Source organism: Lissotriton vulgaris, chromosome 1_2 (assembly GCF_964263255.1).
Source record: "Lissotriton vulgaris chromosome 1_2, aLisVul1.2, whole genome shotgun sequence".
Classification (NCBI taxonomy): Eukaryota; Metazoa; Chordata; class Amphibia; order Caudata; family Salamandridae; genus Lissotriton; species Lissotriton vulgaris.
Window position 1 is genome coordinate 54,533,196 of NC_141686.1, and position 24,665 is coordinate 54,557,860.

Genomic DNA, 24,665 nt, shown 5'->3' on the forward strand with positions numbered 1-24,665 from the left:
GTTGCAGGACCGTCTGCCCTCTGTCCCACAGAGATTTGGAGTGCATGCGCAGGGCACTGAATAACTTAAAGCACTTAAGTTGGCACAAGTTGGGGACTCGTGAGCTGCAACTCGCCGTCAAAACTTTAGCCAATCAAAAACTCCCTTGCATTCCAGAACAGTGACTTGCAGTGTGCACTCTGGTTTCTGCAGGAATTGCGCTAACCGCACGAGCTATCTTACCTGCTCTGCCTCCAAGCTAGCATGTGACTGGAAACATAGAACTGCTAAATGAAGTCAAGTTGGCAAAGATCATGGCGCCCGTGGGGAAGAAACTGCACCTCGAGCCATCCCCACAAAGACAAAGTGAACACTGGAAGCTGCATTCGTGAAAAAGCGCCTCGATCAAATGCTTGCTGTGCCTAAAAGTTCAAGAGATTACCTGCAGCTGTTTAAGGTTACAGGCAATGAAAAGACGTCTCGGATGTTTTCCTGTGCTGTGTTGTTATACATTAGAAAGGATTCCTATTTCAGAATTTGTGAGACATGCCAGAGCTCCGGCACCAAGCTGAATGCATCAGTGTGAAATGCCCTGGCTCCTATGTATAGATCTTTGTTCACAGATAATACCATACTGTCTTCGTCGGCGGAGCCTTTGTTTCCGGAGGCGCCTCCAACGGGCCTCGAGGCGCCCTCACTTGGAAACTTGCTCCCCGCAGCTCAGTTACTGCAGAAGCAAACTGCAGAGCGATGACAGGGAGTGCCTCGGTGTTGAGCCCGGCTCCAAATCAGAGGGGCTTATCCAATCTCAGCGTGTCCAGCGCCGGTCCACAGCGCCCCTGGATGAGGATCCATGCCAGATTTTAGGACATCCACCAAAGATACATTTACATAAAGAGAGTGAATGTACGTCGGATTCACTCATATAGCGAGTACGCCTAACCGTGCCGGGGCCACCGGCCTCCGTGGCTAAGCATATAACATTGTGGGGGGGTTCCCTATGGTTTGAAACCACCAAATGTCCCTCTCGCCCAATCAGTGTGCTCTCTCCAACTGCAGAGCTGTGCCTTGGCACCGCTCCACCCGGTCCGTGCAGCGCAGCAGGCCTTCCAAATGCATATCTGTTTTCCCCATTGAGGAGTTTAAGGGCCTCTCTGCAACATTTATTATGTATGTCAGGGCAGGATATCACTTTCCCTCGGTAACGGCCGCCACACATGGCGCCGGCACCCCCAGCTCTCGCAGTAAGGGCGCAGCAGGCTGGCTCCCAAAAGCCGCTGTGCGGAGCTATGGTGTGTGACTGTGTGTGAATGAATGAATGGCTATCTTTGTATATTTCACAATGCACCAAGAGAAGGCGAACCACACAAATCATAAGTTAGCGAGTCAAAGTGCAGAGAGACCGATTGGTTAGCCCAAGGTCAAACATGGTGTCAAGTGGCGGAATTAACAGACCCCGCTCACTTTGGGCGACATTTAAAGAAGGCATAAGAGAGGAATAAAAAAAGTTTCTAAATTAAAAGTCGCTCAGATGTGTGGGGTGCAATCTGAGTTTATACACAATCTCAAAGGGCAAGGTTTGTTATTCGTGGCAGGGCACTGACTGTCTTCGAGTCACCAGATAAACTTTACTTCAACGCCCGAAGAGTTTGGGTTGAAACGGCTGCTGGGCATCACGGAATAGAGTTGTGTTTCCTTGTGCAGATAGTCTTCAAAAGAAAGTGCCTGCGCAGCAGCATTGTGTGTGGTAACTGTCGCCGACATAAGTCTGTTTGGAGGCAAACAGTGCCTGTGGGAATACTGGGTGATTTCCGTCCACACAAACCCGCCTTCGAAAGGCCTGTCGGGCCAGGGAAACCGCTGACACCATCTGACCCTGCCCCAGCCCTTACATAGCTCGAGTCTGGGGACCGCGTCCTTGTTTTCTGTCGCCCATTCCTCCAGAGGCCTCTAAATAGATCTAATGCAAGTATTAGCCGAATATTAGGTCAAAGGGTGGCACGTGCTATTTAGTGAACAATCTACAGGGTGTGGAGCTGTGTGTCACCGTATACACCGGCAGACCAGGACAGCCTTTTGGAATAGGGCCCGGCAGGGGCGCAACTAGGTCTTAATTTCGGGGGGGGCTAACATGGCAGAGGAAGGGGCGTGGCTAATGTAAATCAATGGGGCGGAGCTAAAATGGCAGATAATCAGGATCGGTTAATGCTCAGGTCAAGCTGAGAAAAAAATGTGGTGAATTCTACATTTGAAACTGGACACCAATTAAAGCACACATTTTTGTTAGTTTGATGCATTGCCCCCCAAAACCCATACTCACCCTGAATCTTAAAATTACCCCTGGCACACCAAAACACATACCCACGCTGAACCCTAAAATTAACCCCTTCACACCCTAAAACCCATACCCGCCCTGAAATCTGTAATTACCCCTGGCACCCCAAAACCCATACCCATCCTATCCCTAAAATTATCCCTCCCCGGCACCCCAAAACCCATACCCACCCCACACCCTAAAATTACCCCCTGGCACCCCAAAACCCAATACCACCCTGAACTCTAAAATCACCCCCCTGGAGCCCCAAAACCCATACCCGCCCTGAACCTTAAATTACCCCTGGCACCCCAGAAACCATACCCATGCTGAACCATAAATTCCCCCTTGCCCCCCAAAATCCAAACCCACCCTGAACCTTAAAATTACCCCAGGCACCCCAAAACCCATACCCATGCTGAACCATAAATTCCCATCTAGCACCCCATAACCCATACCCACCATGAACCCTAAAATAGCCCCCTGACATCCCAAACCCACACCTGCCCTAAACCCTAAAATTACCCCTGGCACTATAAAACACATACCCACGCTGAACCCTAAAATTAATCCCATGGCACCTCAAAACCCACACCCACCCTGAACCTTACAATTACCCCTGGCACCCCAAACCCCATACCCATGAACCCTAAAATTACCCCTGGCACACCAAAACACATACCCACGCTGAACCCTAAAATGTCCCCTGGCACCCCATACCCACCCTGAACCATAAATTCCCCGCTGGCACCCCATAACCTATACCCACCCTGAACCCTAAAATTGCCCCCTGACACCCCAAAACCCACACCTGCCCTGGACCCTAAAATTACCCCTTTCACACCAAAACACATACCCACGCTGAACCCTAAAATGTCCCCTGGCACCCCATACCCACCCTGAACCCTAAAATAGCCCCCTGACATCCCAAAACCCACACCTGCCCTAAACCTTAAAATTACCCCTGGCACCCCAAAACCCATACCCATGCTGAACCATAAATTCCCCCCGGCACCCCATAACCTATACCCACCCTGAACCATAAATTTCCCCCTGACACCCCAAAACCCACACCTGCCCTGAACCCTAAAATTACCCCTGGCACACCAAAACACATACCCACGCTGAACCCTAAAATGTCCCCTGGCACCCCATACCCACCCTAAACCCTAAAATAGCCCCCTGACATCCCAAAACCCACACCTGCCCTGAACCCTAAAATTACCCCTTGCACACCAAAACACATACCCACGCTGAACCCTAAAATGTCCCCTGGCACCCCATACCCACCCTGAACCCTAAAATAGCCCCCTGACATCCCAAAACCCACACCTGCCCTAAACCCTAAAATTACCCCTGGCACCCCAAACCCCATACCCATGCTGAACCATAAATTCCCCCCGGCACCCCATAACCCATACCCACCCTGAACCATAAATTCCCCCCTGGCACCCCATAACCCATACCCACCCTGAACCCTAAAATTGCCCCCTGACACCCCAAAACTCACACCTGCCCTGAACCCTAAAATTACCCCTGGCACACCAAAACACATACCCGCTCAGAACCCTAAAATTACCCCCTGGCACGCCCATCCGTAACCCACCCGTAACCCACCCTGAACCATAAAATTACTCCCTGGCACCCTAAAACCCACACCCACCCTGAACTCTAAAATTACCCACTAGCACCCCAAAAAAAAATGAACACTACAAACTTACACTACATTTGCATATTTGGAGGGGACTGTCCTCTTTGACGTTTCTATGTATGTAAGTCAAGAACAACATTCACAGTAACCAAGGGGCATATGTATGAAAGTTTGGTTTTGCTATTCTCAAATAGCAAATTTTAGAGAATCGCTATTTGAGAATGGCAAAACGAGATGTATGTAGGATTTGCAAAAAAAATTGTGAATCCTACATATTCCATAATTGTGAATCGCAAAGTGCGATTCACAATTACGGAAACCCTCTCCATTCATTCCTATGGGCCTAGAGGCCTATAGGAATGAATGGGAAGACATTCTCAATTTGGGCCATATGTATCATCAAACCAATTTGCATTTCCAAAATAGCGAATTTTAAGGAATCGCTATTTTGGAAATGCAAAATGGTATGTATGAACAAAATCGCTTTTATATAGCGATTCCTTACCATTCCTAATTTGCGATTAGCAAATTGCTAATTGCAAATTACCCATTAATTTCTATGGGCCAGGAGGCCCATAGGAATGAAGGGGCAATTTGCGATTAGCAATTAGCTAATCGCAAATTAGGAATTTTTTCAAGGGTGCAGGGGTGTCTCAAGAACACCCTGCTGCACCCCTGAAAAAGACATTTGGGGGCATATGGCGCACATACATGCCCTAAGGGCATGTATGGGCGTCATATGGCACCTTTGGTTTGTTTGAAAAAAGCATTATTAAAAGAATTCGCAACTTACCACCAACTGGAAGTTGGTGGCAATTTGCGATTCCTTAATGGCATTTTTTCTTTTTTTTTCTCTGATACATTGCATTTAAGGAATCGCAAAATTTGCGATTCCTTAAGTGCAATCGCAAAATAAGGAATAGCAATTTTTGCGATTCCTTATTTTGATGCAAAAATGTTTGATACATACCATTTAGGTATTTAGCATTCGCAAAGGCCGAAATTCGCAGAATTTCGGCCTTTGCGAATGCTAAATGGCTTGATACATATGGCCCCTAGATATGTAGGCAGTATGTAATGCTGTGCTGAAAAATGCATTAAAGTTACTGGAACTTACACAAAAAACTGCTGCCTGACAACAGGGGGAAAGGGATGGCCAGTGCAGGTGAAGCTTTTCCTTTGTAAATTAATTCCTGCTGGCGTCATAGCCCAGGGGTTGCTGTCTGCGCACTTGTATGAAATACACATCTATACAAGTGCACAGACAGCACCCCCATGGGCTATGACGCCAGCAGAAATTCCTTTACAAAGGAAAAGCATCACCTTAACTGGCCAGCCCTTTCCCCCTGCTGTGCACTTCACACCCCATGCTCACAAGCGATCAAGTGCTTAAGTGAAATCCCTGCCTTCAGGCAAGGATTTCACCTCGTGGCGCCAGTAAAGGAAAACAAGAGGTGGGGGCAGGAGGTCACTCACTGAAGCAGAGGCTGGCTGGCTCGGGCTGCTGGGCCTCTCAGAAAGCTTTAAAAAAATGATTCTCCGATCGGATGCTATCTTGCACCATTTCAGTGCGTGTAATCTTAGCCCGGGCAGAGGAGGCGACGGGGGGGGGGGGGGGGGGGGGGGGGGGGGCTGAAGCCCGGTGAGCCCAATGGGTGTTGCGCGCCTGGGGCCCGGGGAAGTGATGCTGAATCCCAAAAAAGCGCGTGCCGGTAAACGGCGTTTCCTCTATCCCACCTCAGAGAAAGCGCATTGAGGAAATCCGCCTGATCCAATCGCGCGCAGAACAATCCTTTCTGAAGGCCCAGCTGCGATAAGAAACGCAACTTTTCACTCGGTTCTCTTCTCCCTGCAGACGTCATCGAGAAGGGGCGTTACCTGGCAGCACGCCGGGCTCAGGGTTCGCCTCTGACTTACTGTTTCTTGTTATCTCTGACCCCGCAGCTTTAGATAGGAAGCAGAGCTTTGTTTGCAATTCAGCGCAGGGCAGCCACTGCGCTGCACAGGAGTCTGAAGCGGTCGAGATTCTTTCAGTTGTGACGAGCGCCATCTTGTGGCCACAATTAACATTGTCACTTTTAGAAACAACTTGCTAAACAGATACACCTCTGGGACGCTTGCTGTTTTAGGAGAAGTCGAAGCGGTTTTTTGCGGCAAGGCAATATGCAAATGTGGGCCACTTTTTTTTTAGCGTGCCCTGGTCGAATTGTAATCCCAATCCAACCCTTGTGGACGATATTGTCGTGTTCATAGTGGCTTAAGCTCAAAGTCCGATGTTAAGTAGATATTAATTTTAGATTTCCTCTGCACTACAGCTTGGAAAATCTCGATTAAGCACTGGGAGTGGTTGGCGTTTCGATGTGTAAACGTCCTGTCAAGGGAGTAGTTTCCGTTCAGGCGCCCACTCAGTGAATGCATTCGGTCTGAAAGTCCCAACTGCTGTTCTTTGTTGGGCTTCCATTAATCAGTGAACATTGAGGCTAAAAGTAACTGAGAAAAGATGGGGGAAGTCTGATAAAGAGCATTGCATTTTGTGCACCGATAACCAAAGGGAGGACATCTTCCACATATTGTTTTTTTGTCCTAGATATGACAAAGCTAGGAAAAAATGGATAGTCCCCCTGTGCCGCAATCTTGGCACATCCTCCCATAGGGAAGCGGGCAGAATCTTGACCACGGACACCAGTCAAGTAATCGTGTTCGGTATTAGCAAATTCCTACTGTCTACCTACTTTGTTAGAAGGAAATTATCCCTTCCATTTTAAACTAAACCCCCCGGAATCATGAATAATGCCAATGTATAGCATTTTAAATTTTGGTGTAAATTCAATTTAATATCTTTTTAATTTTTCTACTCTTTTTAAAATATTTTTATATTTATTGATACTGTGCCAAACTGAGTTATATATCATGTGCTCTACTGATGAAATATTTGCCAATGTGATGAATTGATGAAATGTAGAGTCAATGTAATACTAGGGTGCCCTTATGATGAAGATTTTTACTGTTGTATGATCTATAATGTATTGTATATTTTATGTATCTTTTATGTTGCAATGCAACGAAATAAAGATTGAAATTGGCCACAATTAACATTGTCACTTTTAGAAACAACTTGCTAAACAGATACACCTCTGGGACGCTTGCTGTTTTAGGAGAAGTCGAAGCGGTTTTTTGCGGCAAGGCAATATGCAAATGTGGGCCACTTTTTTTTTAGCGTGCCCTGGTCGAATTGTAATCCCAATCCAACCCTTGTGGACGATATTGTCGTGTTCATAGTGGCTTAAGCTTAAAGTCCGATGTTAAGTAGATATTAATTTTAGATTTCCTCTGCACTACAGCTTGGAAAATCTCGATTAAGCACTGGGAGTGGTTGGCGTTTCGATGTGTAAACGTCCTGTCAAGGGAGTAGTTTCCGTTCAGGCGCCCACTCAGTGAATGCATTCGGTCTGAAAGTCCCAACTGCTGTTCTTTGTTGGGCTTCCATTAATCAGTGAAAAGCTCTATGTATAGGGCGCAGTCTGGCTCGTCTCGTTTCTGCCCTTGCCAACACGAGAAGCTTGCCTACGCTGGTAGACATGTTACAAATGTAATGGGTGAGAACATCCTGGTTGTGGTGAGGGCCCTTGCCCACAGGGGCCCACGATGTAGCCATAGGCCTCCCTGCCCACAGACCAGACGCACTTCACGCTTTCTACTGCACTCTGACCTCGAGCGGTCCGAGGCTCTTTATTTATCACCTCTGGCTGCCTCCAGCCCTCGGGGTGCGTGCTACGTCATCTGGACGTCCTGGTTTTGGTGCATTACAACTTGACTCACATATTGTGTGACCTTGGGCAGCTAGAGGCCAAGGTTTGGTTCTAAACTTTGATAACACTGTCTGTTATGTTTAGAAACACTGTGAAAATGACCGAGTCACAAACACATAGGACACGCCCCCCCTTTCAACTGAACTGCTTGTAAAGTGAACTCTACACCTGTTGAACCAAAGTGAATGATTAGCAAGAGTAAGCTGGTGAAAAAACTACACACCCTGGGTCCTCAGTGAGATATTTAATTTTCAGTTCACTCTTGAGGCCCCAAATGCCATTTCCTCTTTGACTGTTTTCTGATACTTGACAACTTTTGATTGGCAGGTGGCCTTAGTGAATGGCGACAATATGAAGCCTCTGTCAGGGACAGGAGAAATCTCTTAGACAATCAGGAAAGAGAGTGTACCTCGTGCACTATTACAACTAACAGATCGGTGGTAAAGACATATGTGGTGTTCGTTCACCATCAAGTCGAAGTAAAAACAGTATCAATCACACCGTACTCAAGAGCTGCACCATTCTGTGTGGGCAGGAGCGTGTGGTTTCAGTGCGACATAGATGTAATTATTTCAGTCTATAGTCAGTTGTCAGATAATCTTACGTATTTTACCACAGGTGCAAAGGAAAGTCAAAAAGTACAAGTGCACAGTGCAGTCACAAGCGCTTAGCCTGACATGCTTGGGCCAGCTCCTCGTGTGTATCAAAGGAAGCTTGCCAAACAGAAACTGACCATCAATGTTGAGCAAAAGCTACTTCCTAATCATGTTGCAGTGCGTTTTTCACACTTTGCATCAAAGCAGCACACTTTGGTGTCAGTGTGCCATTGGGCCGTCAACCTCTCACTCCTAGTTTGGGCCTAGTTTTGTCTGGTCTGGTGATCAGCTTAACCCCCCTTTATGACAACATTGACAGGGTGTCTACCAAGAGGCAGCCATCTTACATGGATTCTTCACACTCCACCCACAACAAAGCGAATAGTTTCGTGGCGCCATCCCTCCTGACTCAATGGGGCTCTTTTATCGGATGGGGCTTGAACTTGTGGCCTGCAGGTTACTCGGAGCTCCTGGCAGCGGGCACGCAGCCCTCCAAGCCCTCCGACTCTCGCTCCGAGAGGGCGCACAAAAGTGAATCTGTTCGGTGGCAGCCCTCTCAGAGAGCACTTGTGCGCCTAGGTGCTCATCACTGGATTAAGGGGCTTTCAGCTCCTGCCTGATACTAGCAATTACCGCCCGATAACCAGCTGGCGGCCGACGGCGCGCGCTTTGCTCTCCTCCGGGGGCCTTCTATTTTAAACCCAGTCAAGCACCGGGGTTCCTGTCAGCTTTTTATAAACCCAGGGAATGGAATGATAACCTTATTTCCCATGAAGGCATCCTGGGAAGCCACTTAGAGCCAGGAATGTGCTGTGAGTCACAGGAGTCGATGAAGTGACGAACGTGATGGAAGGGTGCCACTGGCAGAGGGCGCAGGCACGGCTGCTGTCATCTTTGTACTGCGCACGCGTACAACCTTCGGTAACAAACACCTTCTGAGCGCCATATTGAGTTAGTCAACAACAGGTAAAAGCTAAATGTTCATGCCCATAGGTGGCTGAATTCTGCATTTAACATAGGAATAGTCACAACATTTTGTTATTATTAGCAGGATATGCATGCAAAGTAAGATGTGGCCTAGACATTCTCATATCTAGTTGGGACATCATTTTTATAAAAATAGTGTCCTGTGAAAAAAAGCTAGACACCAACAACTTAATTTCTGTATTCCTTTATGTGATGTTAGCACGGTAAAGTATCCGCTAGCTCCAAGGCCCATATGTCTGACTGTGAAAAGGCTGCCTAGTGCTTAAATAGTTTATTCCCATGTGCAATCCGGATACTCCTAGGCAGCAACCATAATATGTGTGATAGCATGGTGGGGTGTAGATACTTTCACCAGATTGGTCAGAGAGACAGCCCCCATACCTCAGGCCCTGACTGACATCTCAGACACAGACCTATGCATGCACTAATGCACTGTCAGTTTATAGGAACTAAGGCCTTCGAACATTTGAGATATGATTTTGAAGTGATGTGGCATATTTTCATAGACTAAGCTCAAGGATGATCATGCCCCAGAGTTATCAATCTCTTCCTTCAGATCTATTTACGGTAACTGCCCAAACTACCTGAAAGATCGACTACCTAGGTACACTCAATCTCGTTCCCTCAGATCCAACAACTATGTCAGACTTGCAGTTCCCAGAGCAAAAAGAGCCCGACTGGGAGGACGAACCTTCTCGGCCAACGTGGCGACACTATGGAACTCGCTCCCCCATGCTCTTCAACAGGCCCCATCCGAAGTCTGTTTCAAGCATCTGCTGAAAACCTGGCTGTTTACCCAGCCACGCTAGTTGCCACCCTCTTCCTGCCTCCGCAGTCATGACATCTTGTTCTCACAGCGCCGGGACACCTCCTCGTGAGGTAGCTGATCGCGCTATACAAAATTCTGTATTATTAGTATTTATTATTCCTAAGTTTGTATTTGTGTTTATTGTTTATCGGTGCCATGACTGGACGGAGTCTGTTGTCTAGCCTCCCATCCCCAGGTCTGGCCTCAGGTGCTGAGAACCATCCACCAAATAAAATGTTATCGCAGGCAAAGATTACGACACTCCTGTGATGAGACAGGAAGCTATACCTTGAGAGGAGTTTAAATCTTGCGTTCAGATTCCCTGTACCACTCCAAATGCGTATCCCAATATCCCATCATTCTTTCATAGCTCAGCCAGGACCAATGAGCTGCATTAGCATGCCTAGGTGACATCACTGGCATACTGAAAATGAAATGAATTGAAAATGAAATGACATAATGAAGTAATTCCCAATGTAAGCCAAGAAAAGGGAATTTCGGCCTGCAACCTTGTAGGGGGCAGGAAGAGCCTGCAGCCTAATCTGCCCCTACCCTAAGAGATTTGGCACCCAAGCAGGATCTGTGTCACTTTGACTCATCCGAAGGTAGGCGCGCGCTGCACAGCTAAGAGCAGAGAGAGACTAAACGAAAGTGACGCCTTCACCCAAGCCTTACGAAAAACCAGGCAGTCCAGGCTATGGCACACCTTTTGCCTGGAAGGTTAGTCACTTCCTGTGAGTAAGATCTCTAAGTGGGTGGTAGCGGCAATTAATCCTGTCCCTAGTGGAGGCCGATGAAGGAAATCAGGGGGCTGGAGAGTGGAAATTCCAGTGCATCAGACAGGGCAAGGTGTGGCATGGAGTGATGTCACGCCGCTACTGAACCTCAGGTCCTTTAATAAAGGGGGTCTGACGTTCTCCTCCCTGCCCCCCTGCTCCGCCACCTTACATATGACTTATGAGGCTGATGTCAGACAGCGTGCTGGTTACTGCATGCTTGTGTGAGCGCACCAAAAAGCCGCGCCCCTGGGCGTCTGCAGCGCAGAAGGCCGCTTTTTACAGTATGTCTGTTATTTTAACTACATTAATAATCAAACAGATGGGACCAGAAAATTACTGTGCTCACAGTCAGTGAAACCAGGTTTGTTTGTACTTAACTATCTTGCTTAGAACTGCTCAAGGGAATATAGTGTTTTTTTACTTACTGCTGCAGAGCAGAACAGGTCACCACAGTAGGAGTCTGTACTGTGGTTAGATTTCACTACACCATTCCTACATGCCTGCAACAGATGAGACATGAAATGAGAATAAGTGAAATTCCCTAATGAAACCACGGTGGCAGAAAAATAGACGGACAGGGAATGGAGTGCAACTTCAACCCAAAGGATTGCTGGTCTATATTTTTGTCTGTGACAGAATGGCTGCTGGTCCATCAAGAGACAGAGGATCGAGGGGCCAAACACAGCATTTTGCTACGAAACTTGCAAAAACAGTTGTTATCACAGTTATCTGATACTGCCACTGATTGTTGCACCTTGTCAAGTATCATGTGGCGGCCATCTTAGGACAGGCAGCGAAGTCCCCAATGGCATTTATTTAGAGTAAATCCATCTGGAGAGCAAGGGAGCTCTATACATCAAAAGTGCTGGGGTAGAGATATGAGATAATGTCCATGAAGTAGGGAGGAGAAGGTGGGGCCACTTCCGTGTTGGCACACTGTCAGCTCTGAGGTAGCTTCCTGTAGGTTAGGCACTAGATACACATGGTGATTTGTGTCTGCAGATGTGAAATATGTCATAACTCTAAGATTCAGCCACTTGAAGCCCAACATTTCGACAACTCTGGCAGCTGCTTCGTGCAGCCTCCTCGTTGTCTTTGTCTGCGATTGATTGATCCATTGTTCCCCACTAGAATTCAAGGACTTGAATGCAAATGAGTGAAGCAGGCTAGAGTATATGGGTTAAAACTGTTTTGTGTTCCATTAAAAAATGGAGAGGGAAACTATCTTTTAAATTAAAATGGATGTTAACAAATAATTGGATGGATTGCTTTCTAAAGCAATTTTTAGTCAACCAATCAAAAATGAAGTTTATTAGTAAATAAAAACCATAAGCATACATGAAATCGACACCATAATCATCAATACAGTACATATAAAATCTATAAATCCCTACTTCAGGGAATCTAGGCACAGGTGTGTCCATCACGGGTGCACCGAGCCAAATCTAAAAATAGTGCATAAATGCAGGATAAACATATGGGAGTTTTGACTAATTTAAAAGCAATGGCTTTCCTGTACTTTTTAGTCAATCTCATGTCTGGAATGACACAATGCCTTCTGAAAGGGGAACAAGGGAGTCAAAAAGATGAGTTCACTAGTATTGCAAAGTCCTCAATTAAACTGATATTTAAATATTCTAACCAACATAATGAAAGCAAATAAAGTTTATTTACCCTAGAAATTATTTTTACTGGTTGAAAATGTGATTACTTTTTCTTGTTTTTGAAAACACTCATCTCATAGGTCTCCCTTTCTCCTTCTTTTTTCAGAAAAAGAGCAGTGTCGGAGCACCAACTGCTGCATGACAAGGGAAGGTCGATCCAAGAGCTGAGGAGAAGAATCTTCCTTCAGAACCTAATCGAGGGGGTGAACACGGCTGAAATCCGGGCCACTTCGGAGGTGTCGCCGAACCCCAAGCCCTCCACCAATACCAAGAACTACAACAATCACGTGCGCTGCGGCAACTGCGACGAGGGCGGTTACCTGACGCAAGAGACCAACAAGGCCCAGCCCTACAAGGAGCCCGCGCTGAAGACACCAGGAAAGAAGAAGAAGGTGAAGCCCGGGAAACGCAAGGAGCAGGAGAAAAAGAAGAGGCGGACCCGTTCGGCCTGGCCTCATTCCATGGAGTCTGCCAGTGGCGCAGAAGACCTGCCCTTCTTGGACTTCTTGGACACGTGGCAGGACTTGCATTTAAGGTAAATTGGTCTTGATGGTTGAAATAGTAGAAGTACAAGTCCTCACTTCCTGACAGGAACAATGTAAGATTGAAAAGTCGTGTACTGTCCCTTTAAAAATATGGCAGCCCTGCTACGAAATGTCAATGCACCACCTGGCTACAACTGCAGGAAATGCAGGTACTACTGTTATAACATTGTCCTCTCTTTAAAACCCTGATTGCAGGGTTGAACCCTGAGGTCAATCACTTTATTCATGGCAGCCACAGACCCAGTGTCACAAAGGTGGCCTTTAGTTAGTCTTGTTGGTTTTTCAGCTAGCTAGGCCGCAAGTCCGAGCGTGCTTATCACTTAAAGCTGAAACTACGACTGATTGATGGTCTCCCTCCTGACATGTCCTCAGTTGAAAGCTGTTTTGTGTCCATGTTAATATTTCACATTGCTTTGATCTATAGTGACAAGCCCATATTGCCCTGAAGACCCGTGTGATTTAAATGAAACAAGTGGACTAACCTGACTGAGAAGAATCATTTGCAAAATCAAAGCCCCGGACAAGAGCAGGCTCACATTTAACATCCAGTGCATTATGGGAGTTGTAGTCTTAGTTCAGTTTAATTGGCCCCATTGGACTAACCATATAACGTATGTTTGGAAAGGAAAGATTAGGATAGGAATATTGGGCTCCTAATGACCTCTAATTTAAAAACAAGTGATGTGTGGTCATTGATGTGCAACATATAGTTACGTGGTGGTGCATACCAACATGTGCATTCATTGGTAGAAATTCCAGGTGATTAATTACACATGGCTTCTAATGGATCTAGATGAGGCATGTGAGTTTTTCTACACTGGACATCGTATGTCCACCTTATGACCAGCAGAAAAAAACATGGAAAGTTCCATGGTTAGATAAAAAAATACCACCTGCAACCAAGTGATCTATTTAGACACAATGCACTGCTCCCAGCACGGAACTGGAATCACAGGGGTCCATACAGTGATATATATATATATATATATATATGTATATATATATATATATATATATATATATATATATATATATATATATATATATATATATATACACATACATACATATATATATATATATATATATATATATATATATATATATATATATATATATATATATATATATATATATATGTATATATATACATACATATATATATATATGTATATATATATATACACACACACACATATATACATATTATAAATATAGATAGATAGATATGTATACACACATACTCATATTGTACAATTATTTGCAGCTGGAATTCCCACCAAGGTTACCTGTCCAACCAGGGTATGTTTTCATGACCCTGTCCTTCACGCCTCGTGACAAATGACCCCTTGTAAAGGAAGCTGGTCATGTATTTGGACCGGCTGCAGGGATCCCAAGGCCAGCATCTCAAAGTGACCCTGAGTTAAACTGGCGGGTGAAAGGAAGGAACTGGGCGAGGCAGTTTTAACACATACTTTAAGATTATCCCGTAAAACAAGCCACAGTGAGCTATCAGCGAATATTAGAACATCTTGTGACCATGAACTTCAGCGATTGTTCCCAAACTACCATTGTGATGCCCGGCCAGCGACACTTTTATAAACTTGCTGAAAGATTCCATGATTATATTTTGAATTCTTCAAAATATTCAACCTCAGAAACAAATGTGTCTCTTGCAGTGTGCTTACATATAGTGCACTTTTCTACCTATTAATCAACTTAAAAAAGAGTGCGATTTGCTGGGGCTGAAACATGGGGACTGTAAATGACACTCAAACTGTGCAGCACCAGCTCAACCCACCGAGCTAGTATACTGGCGCATATCTCCATGTTTATTATGGACAGTGTTCGTCTAGACTGTTCACCCAATCAGGAAGTCCACGTTTTCAAAATGCATCTGTTTGCTAATTCCACCCGAAATCTGAGGTGTCTGGATGGAAGCGCTGACACAACTCCCTCGTTTCCTTCCGGGCCACCACCAGCACTGGGGTGTACCGTTATTTCGCGCCTCGTCCCGAAAGGGGGATTCCCTTCTGCTCCGAGGGACGCCGCGGCTCTGACGAGGCGCAGAAGCCGCACGGTTTCACGGTGTCTGGCTCGGTCGCCCCGCCAGGGCCTGCTCCAGGCCGTCTGTCATCGCATGCTTTAGACCTCTAGCGGCGGCGGGGATTGCCACAAAGCACTCGGGCGTCTGAACGACAGCTCACAGCTCCAGAGTATTTTAGGAGTTGTATTTATATATATTACATGTTCACACACACATTCAGGAAAAGGAGGCCTCCCTGTCGTGGCTTAGGCCTGCTCCGGTTTCACTGTGCGGCTTCTGCGCGCCAGGGTTCTATTCTGACAGGTCACTGATATGAATTTAGAGCATTTTCAGACAGTCCTTGCACGTTTCATGGCAACGATGAGGGCGACTTTCATTCACAAACCCAGCACCCCTCCAGTGGCTGCAATGTTTTTTTCTGGAAGGTCCCCCACACACAGCAACTGAGATGTCTTTTTACTTACTCTAAGTGATGATTGAAAATCCCTTTGTGGGGGTCTTCTGTCCCATTTTAGTCCGTATGACGTGCCTATCCATGGAGAATGTCGTTTTTCTATACCATCCACACTGTCATTTATAAACTATTATTAAGGTGCTGATATTATAAACATCTATTGTGGTGTTCCAAATTAAATGAGTACCTCCTCCTGGGTCACTTTGGGCACTGTTGCCAGTCCTGGACTGTTGTGTGACAGCCTAATGCATTCTGGGTGTTGTAGTCCTGTTTTGCTTCATTGAACACGTTAGACTGACTAACCGGGAATCAGTGATTTGTAGGAAAAGTTTAGAAACTGGGAACAGCGACTGTAATGCCCTGGATTAGACGGTCACCCTACTTCCAAAGCTTATGGTTTTCATTAGCTTCTGAAAAGCTCCAACACACACTCGTGTGGGATCCTAGAGTTCCAAGATGCTGCCACTGAGCTGTCACTCTATTCTGCTGTAATGAACTTCTAGATTTTCAGCTCTTGTGATGTCACCATAGCTAGCAGTCAATAGTTTCCAACATTTGGCTCTTGTGTGTGCCCGTGCTTATCTTACCTAGTCTTCTAAGACTTGCCTCCACTGTAGTCTCCTGGCGCAGCATTCACGCTCTTCTAAAATCCATCTGTTCAGGTGTCAGCATGCTTGGCTTGTGGTGTTCCATCATTTGTCACTTGCGGTGCACCCATACTTCGCCATCATTGTGGTCAATTGTGTTCCAGTATTTGACTCTTGTGTTGTTTCCATTGTAAGTTTTCCTGGTGCTCCAGTTTCTGACTCTTGTGGTGCTGCAGTAGTCAGTTTCCACAGTGCTCCAGTATCTGATTGCTGTGGTGCGCCATGTTCATGGTGTTCTAGTATTTCAGTTTCAATGGTCTGCTTTCCTCCATTTTCCTAATGTTCCCGTATGTGACTCTTGTGGTGTTACCATACTCAGTCTTGATGGTGCTCCAGTATTTGACTCTTCTGGTGCTGCAGTACTCTCCTTTCATGGTGCTCCAGTATTTGACTCTTGTGGCGCTGCAATACTCAGTTTTGATGGGGATCCTGTATTTGACTCTTGTGGCGCTGCAATACTCAGTTTTGATGGGGATCCTGTATTTGACTCTTGTGGCAATCCTGTATTTGACTCTTGTGGCGCTGCAATACTCAGTTTTGATGGGGATCCTGTATTTGACTCTTGTGGCGCTGCAATACTCAGTTTTGATGGGGATCCTGTATTTGACTCTTGGGGCGCTGCAATACTCAGTTTTGATGGGGTTCCTGTATTTGACTCTTGTGGCGCTGCAATACTCAGTTTTGATGGGGATCCTGTATTTGACACTTGTGGCGCTGCAATACTCAGTTTTGATGGGGATCCTGTATTTGACTCTTGTGGCGCTGCAATACTCAGTTTTGATGGGGTTCCTGTATTTGACTCTTGTGGAGCTGCAATACTCAGTTTTGATGGGGATCCTGTATTTGACTCTTGTGGCGCTGCAATACTCAGTTTTGATGGGGTTCCTGTATTTGACTCTTGTGGCGCTGCCATACTCAGTTTTTATGGTGTTCCAGTTTTTGACTCTAAGGCATGGCCATACTCTGTTTTGATGGTGTTTCAGTTTTGACTTTTGTGGCGCTGCCATTCTTACATTTCAAGATGTCCTATTACTCTTCTGCTGCAATCCTTTTCCTTTCTGCAGGACTTTAACAGCTTCTTGTCATTTCACTATCGAGCACCTGATTTATTTTCAGAAACCAATATATCTGTAGTACCTTCTACAAGATCTCTCCTGCCCTTGAACTTGGAAAAAGTAACTTTGTCCCTTTCCTCATTGGTAACGTTTTTGCCCAGAAAAACAAATTGTGTAAAGACCATTGAGATCCCACTTAGTTTCTTGATATCGCTAATGATCAGCAGGGCTTTGACTCTGATTGTTTATTGGCGCAATCAGTAGGTATTAATGACCGGTGCATCCCACTGGTACACGCCAGTGGTGCTGTGTTGATGCTAAGATGGCTGGAATAGTGCCCAAGCCACAGGGTAATGATCACACCCCCAAGAGTTTAGATGGCACCGTCAAAGCCAATGTTCCTGCCAAAAGCAGCGAAAAGAACATTAGACACTTTTTTCTGTTTTTGAACTTTTACCAAATGGTTGACACTTCCAGCAGGTTGTGTGTGAAATGAATTATGTGCAGTTCCTCTTTTATCTCTCCTGCATGCCAGGGCAGATGATGCGCCTCCGGTCTCGCATCCTGAGTGAGAGCGCTCCAGTGCCAATCAAGTGCAGCTGAGGTTCCTTGCTTCTGGTGCTGGATCTCCTTCATGCTAGCGCTTTGATGTGCTGATAACCTGTGCGGAGCTGGATAGTAAACACTTTGCGCTGTGTCGCTGGCAGCAGTTTCCCATCCAGCTCCCTTACAATGGCCTTTAGCAGTTGTTGAACCTAAGAGTTGGGCAATTTTCAGAACCAATGGTGCAGTACAGGAAACTGCAAACATTGCTCCCCCCACCCCACCAAAAAATGAAATGTATTAATCAAAGAGATAGGGCTCTTTGGGAAACTGAGGCTAGACTTTGCACCAGAAAATTAAAAATCAAAATATATGCAAAAAGAGTATTGCTTTCCTGAACCCAACACACAAATCCCTCAATTCCCTGATGTGTAGGAGTTTGACAAAACAAGGAGATTTGGGAATGGTGATGACAAAGTGCCAGATAACACGATTAGTCCACAGGTTTTGAGCTCCCACCAATCTAAATGAGGCATCTGCTCTGCAGCTTTTGAATAGAAAGTAGTTTCCAAGGAGGCACACCATGCAGGCCATGTGCTTACTGTGCACACAACTCAGAAACATCTATTACTTGGCTCATCCGCTTGGTTGCGGTAGGCAATGAGGCCAATATTCACCAAATGTAAAAGTTAGTGTGACCAAGAGCGCGCCTGAGCAAGAACAAGAAATGCATAATTACATTATCCCCCAGAGAAGTCCCTTTTTGGGTATCCACACAAGCTTGACAATGCGTGCATTTCAATTTTCTAAGCAGCTAACACACACCGAACAGGACCGTACAAAGGTGGCACAGCTGACTGAATGGAAGGAGTCTCAGCAGTACTTACAGGATTGGTGTGAGAAGGAAAACATTTGAGGAAAAAATAATAATTAATCAAGAGACAGAGATCTAAATTATAGATTTTTTCTAAAATGATGCGTTTTTCTAGCCATGGACATGTCTCATATATCCACAACCATACATTATCAAAGAGTTGGGAAAATTGTTATAAACAAAAATGATATGCGATTACTAAAGCTTCTTATAAGTAACATATAATATAGACACATTTTTGCGCAAATTGAACTCATGTATGTTTATTTCCAAAACATTGATTCGTGCAAGTTGCACTCATTGCCCAGAAATGAATGAATGTCTTTAGTTTAATTCACTGAATATTTTCAACAGGGTTAGGGTTTTAACCCCATCCAGGTTGTTCCTCATGTGTCTATCTGTCGATTCACGTAAAGTAGTATTTACAATTGGATAGGGGTCCTTTTCACCCATCCTGATAGGTTAGGGATTACCGATACGTGATCACTCGTTACTCACATGAAGTTGAGGGTGATCCCTTACCCTTGTGAGGTATAAGCTCTCCCACTTAGAAAGATGTACATCAGCCCCAGAGACCAAGGATGGACTAGACATATGTTCATCACATCCTTTCCGCAGATCAATCAATTTCATGGTTGGGCTACAACTGCACCTCTGGTTCCCATGACATCTTCGCTTCCTCCCCTCTGCTTCAAGGCTGGTCACCACTGTGCGGAAGAGAATATCCTTGATTTTAAGGCAAAGTGGCTTTATTTCTGTGAGAGAGAATATGGCCTGCAGTAATTGTTAGTCTTTCTATTCCCTCAAAACAACTCAAGCAGCAGCTGCACTGGGAATCATGGGTTGTATGTGGCCTCCAAACACAACACTGGCGTAATGATGGAGCCTTGATTTGCTCTATAAGGCCTTAGTACTATTTCTAAGGTTTCCGTATGCTGTGACCGCTGGTATTTTTGCCACCTGCAGCAATTGGTGCAATAGGGCTTTGTGGGGGGGCGACCATCGGGAGCTTGTCCCCCCCGGGGGGGTTTGGGCCGGGGGTGTAGCCAGAGCCCAATTGGGCTTGTTGGGCTTCACTTGGGCTAGGATTGGGTTGGGGGCTATTTAGTCGGCCATTTTGAGTCACTGGCCACCATTTCCGTGGTAGTGACACGACAGCCGGCTGGGTAGGGCAGGGGAATGATTTTTGTCCCACCCCTTTTTTCAGGGGGGTAACTATCAGGTAGAAGCTGGGCAAGGTATAAGAGGTAATTTTCACTGCCAGTGGTCGGGTTGTTGGGAACAGGTGCACCGGGTGGGGAAGCATGCACGTTTGGTTGTCGCTTGAAGTAGGTGCTGGGTTTGTTTATGGATTGTTAGCCGTTTGGGGGCGCTTTTCCCTGGGTAATAGTTGGTAGGTCTGTTTGCAGTTTATGGGTTGGGAAAGGTCACTCTGGGAGCACGCAGGAAGGGGAAGTAGCATAGAAAGGTTACATAGATAACTAGGTTACGAAAGGTTAAGAAGTTGCAAGTTTTGTGGGTTGTTAAATGGTTGCAAAGGGGAAACTTTAGGGGAGGGGGTGGGGGAATGGTAGGCGGTAAATATTTAGTGAGGTTTAGTTTTGTACGGCACAGGCCAAGGAATTGGTTTTGTTAGGTGCACCTGTCTTCAATAAAGAGGCCTTTTTCACACTAACACGCTGGTTTGTGGTCTGTGCTGCACCCCTCTGTTGGCCCAATGTATGTAAATGTGCTCCATGTGGTGTATTTCATTGCCCATTTTTCTCATACCTGGCAGCCTTTCGGTAGCACAGGGTGTAACAAATCCTTGGCCTGAGCGTGAACTGAAGACAGACAGACAAACATTTCTTCGAGACATACTCCATGCATCGATCTTTGATCTCAACTATTAAGAGCAAAACACCTTTTAGGAGCCTGTGGAGAAGTTATTATAATGCTGATTACATCCCCTATCTGGTCCTACTGCCTTTCTTTTACAGTAATCAATATACATTTGAAAAGGGGAAATTTAGTGTGCAGTCCTTGTTATCCATTTCTGTATTGCAATCAGCAGTGAACTTCAGAATGTTCCTTCCTTGGTTGAGGTTTAGTTGGGTTTCAAACCTTGTGTGACGTCATTAAGACACTGACAGATATGCACCAATGGCATTCTCTGTCTCACAGAGGCCTTCTGCAACAACACCGGCTTGCATGTTGTATTCAACTGTTTTAAAAGCGCTTTAATTTAATGTCGAAACATCATAAAAGAAATAACGTGAAGTCAGACAAATGTATGGAAATGCACCCGAACTGCAAGAAGACGAGTATTAACGTGTTTCTCTTTTTTTCCCTTTCTTGTTCCAGAAGGCGTTGATACTTCTCAGCCAAGACCTGGCAAAAAAACGTCTTGCAATATTCTGGAATGGTGAAAATTTGGAAAAGTATTAGAAATATTTATTGTCTGTAAATATTGTAAACGCAATAGAATGAACCCTGTTCCCCAGCCCCAGCTCTCATTCCCCATCGCCCCCTTCCCCGGTACCCGTAAATTGCTCTATGAAACTGCACATTGGTCATTGTGAATATTTTTTTGCTAAAGGCTAAGCCAATTATTATTGTTGCATTTTACCATAATTTATTTTGTTGGATGGTGTATTTATTTTGTAAATGTATCTTGGTGCTGCTGACTTGTCTGTATTTTTATTTTTGTTAATTTGTTGTAAAATAATGCACTTTAGATATACATATCAATCAAGTACCTTTTGACAGATGACAGAATACCTTGTTCTTATTTTGTGGTTTTTAATTAATACATCAGTGCAACTGAATTTCTCTCTGTGCATGTAAAAATGGCAGTATTTTAATTTTTGTAAAGAATTGTTCAGATAAGTATAATCTTGTTAGATGACATCTCCCCCGTACGAGAAATTTGTCTTCAGGATTTCATGGAGATGGAACGCTATGTATTTTTTGTTACTGCATTTGGAAAAAAAAGTTTATAAATTGAAAAAAATGTTAATATTGGTCAGGACTATAACGTGATCAACTGAGCTTTATATTAAAAGTCCTTTAGAATATATACGTTGTCTGTTGTACTTATTTCATTATTAGCACATTCAGAGTGCTGAGTATGTAACAGGAATATCTTGTAGGTTCTGCGCCATTTTGTAAGACATGCCAGCGGCTACTTGTAGTGTTATAAATTAGGCTATGTGTTGCATTATTGCCTGGGAAGGAGAAAGTGTGGATTCGAGCCACATGTCTAAATGTTTACTGAGCCTACCTTGGTCAAATTATGAGCAGAAATACAGTGACATTAATAATAATAGGCATCTCAGTTCTCAACAAAATTGAAATCACGGCATGGTCAGTCGCAGCTCGTGCAGGTAAGCGCGATGGGGTGGTGGGTCGCGGCGGGGTGGGGTTGTAAGTGACAAATGTCGGAATAGGGGAAATAAAATAAATACATAAATAAAACCACTTACCTTGCGCTCGCTGCATCGCCGGCGAGAGCAAGGTAAGGGGTTTTATTTATTTTATTTCCTCTATTCTGTCGTTTGCTGCTGCCAGCTCAACCCCACCCCGCTGCACCACACTTACATGCATGAGCTGCGACTGGGCATGCTGCTCTGGAAAAAAATGTCCACTCTGGTTAATAATATCAGGTACAATGTGACAAAAACGTGAAATAAGAGAAAAAAGGGCAGCAGACCTATTCTACCAAAGCACCCAGGATCTGGAGCAACATTCATGTATCCATTAGGACCACGGCTACCTGGCGCCAGTTTAGGAAAGATTTGAAGACTCGCCTTTGTAAAGAACACTATATCATTCCTAATGAAGTAACATACACTTCTGCTCACAGACACCAGCTCCCTCTCCAATCCCTCGTTGACGGTATCCTTGCTTTAAACTCTGCACTGCGCTCCAATGCTTTTGGCTAGATTTGTGCTACACAAATAGGATGTATGTCGTTACAACGCATGCTTTTTCCACGCATGCCTTTACAACGCAGGTTTTACAACGCAAGTCGTTGCAACGAATTGCGTTGGGAGGCGCTGGATAGTGAATAGTTTAATTTACTATTCCAACTCCAGTCCCCGTGGATAGTAGGGAAGGTTTTGGATAGTAAATTAAACTATTCCCTATCTTACAGCGCCCCCCAGTGTTAAAAGGGGTTCCAAAGACAACCGGTAACCAAAGACCCCTTTATGTTGCCCGGCGGTATCGCCTCTATGACCCACCAATATAAATCAATGAAGAAGCAGGCGCTGGAGACTGGAAGGCGGGAAACGAGGATTTTATTCTCTCCGGAGGAGAACACATCAATTCAGACAGCAAGTATCGTCACGAGGTGCTCTAACCACATCTCTGAGGCCTGGCCTCTTATAGTTGAGTTTATGACCTTTATTGCACATAACACATTCTCGCAATACTTTAATACTTGAAAGAACATCCTCGGAATCTCCCCTTCAGACCCGTTCCCACATACATTTACAGTTGGATTCCCCACCCTGGTCACAACAGGTGATGGTCGTTGCACAGCAGGGCATTCCGCCGATTCACGGAATGCATGGGGTTGATCGGATCCCATGGGGTGGGGGCTTTGATCGGTTCGGGGGTCTTTTGATGGGGAGGGGAAGCTTCCTACTGTACGGGGTAATAAACAGTATCCGCAGAGCCAGGTGGCGGCCTGGGAACAGGGAAGACAAACGGGGACGCAGGAAAAAGGGGGTTTGCATCAAAAGGGTTTGAGGCCATGAAAGGAATGAGGGGAGGTGTCGCGCTGGGAACAGGATGGGACTCAGTGGTGAAGCTGCGCTGAAGAGGGGTTTATGACCCAAGGCATGAGAGAGCGGGGGTTGTCAGCGTGCGGGGGAATGCTTGCGAGGTTAAGAGAGAGAGAGACGTGCTGGCTATTAGCGAGGGGCAGGGAGGCCATGGCATTCAAAATGGCTGCCGCTTACGCGCACGAATGGGCTCGAAAAGGGGCAAGATGGCGCAGATAATGTTCACCAAGATTGTATTCATTTTTCACAGTCCTCCCTTTAACATTTCCAAGACATCTTGCTGGCCTATTTCCTATCTACACCTATATGCAGCGATCATAAGTAAGGGAGAGGGGGCTTAGGCAAAGGAACTGCGCATATACATCATTTTATAAACATCACATTGAAAAATCCCATCATCTAGTAAGCGGGTTCATTGTTAAGTTGGTTGCAGGAAAAATCATCGTAATGCAATATCAGACTAGAATTACGCAGTGAGGGCGTTGGGTACAGATCATAGAATAAGAACTGGTGAGTTATCATATAAGTAAGTCCTTTTTGTATACGGCGGGTGCATAGTCAGTCCAATGGTGATTGGGAGAGAAAGGAGATACAGAAAAAAATGTCAGAGTTCTCGTTGTCCTTTGTCGTCTTCTGTCAGCACTGTTGAGCACCTGGATTACCTATCAACAGAAATGTTCATGTGGATTGAGTCGTTGGAGGTCTGCGGGCAGGGGTACTTTTTGCTTTGTTTCGCCAGACCCCATAGGAGCAATGCGTTACGGTTTTGGAACAGGTGCACTTTCTTTTGTAGCGCAGAGCATAGGTTTGCAATAAAAAATGCGATTGTTCCAGAATTGTGAGATCTGTTCGTTTCTTGAGTCTCTGTGGTGGGCATTTCCTGTTGCTTCCATCATTTTCAGGGTGTTTGGTAGCGGGCAGAACCACAGACTTTGTTTATCTTTTCTTCGGGGGCGACCCTTGGTGGAGTTCTAGGTCACCGTTCTGGGGTTTAACATAGTTCGTGGTCTACTTAGTCGGAGCTCCCTCCCTTCCGATGCAGGGAGCACTCTTCTCTGGGTAGCTCAGTAGGATTTGGAGGAACTTGGGAGTTCAGATGGAGAGGTGCGGGTGTGAACAGTCCTTATGGTAGGTCGGAGGAGGA

General features: G+C 45.4%; 1 protein-coding gene across 2 annotated transcripts in view; it reads left to right on the forward strand.

Moving 5' to 3' along the window:
• Positions 1 to 21,809, forward strand: part of PTHLH (parathyroid hormone like hormone) — a 35,883-nt gene extending 14,074 nt beyond the window's left edge. For both annotated transcript variants that reach the window (XM_086952803.1, XM_086952802.1), the window contains exons 3-4: positions 12,694 to 13,122; positions 21,096 to 21,809. In XM_086952803.1, coding sequence (XP_086808929.1) covers positions 12,694 to 13,122; positions 21,096 to 21,105 — 439 coding nt within the window. In that variant the 3' untranslated portion in view covers positions 21,106 to 21,809. The remainder of the gene's footprint in view (positions 1 to 12,693; positions 13,123 to 21,095) is intronic.
• The last annotated feature ends 2,856 nt before the right edge of the window (positions 21,810 to 24,665 follow it).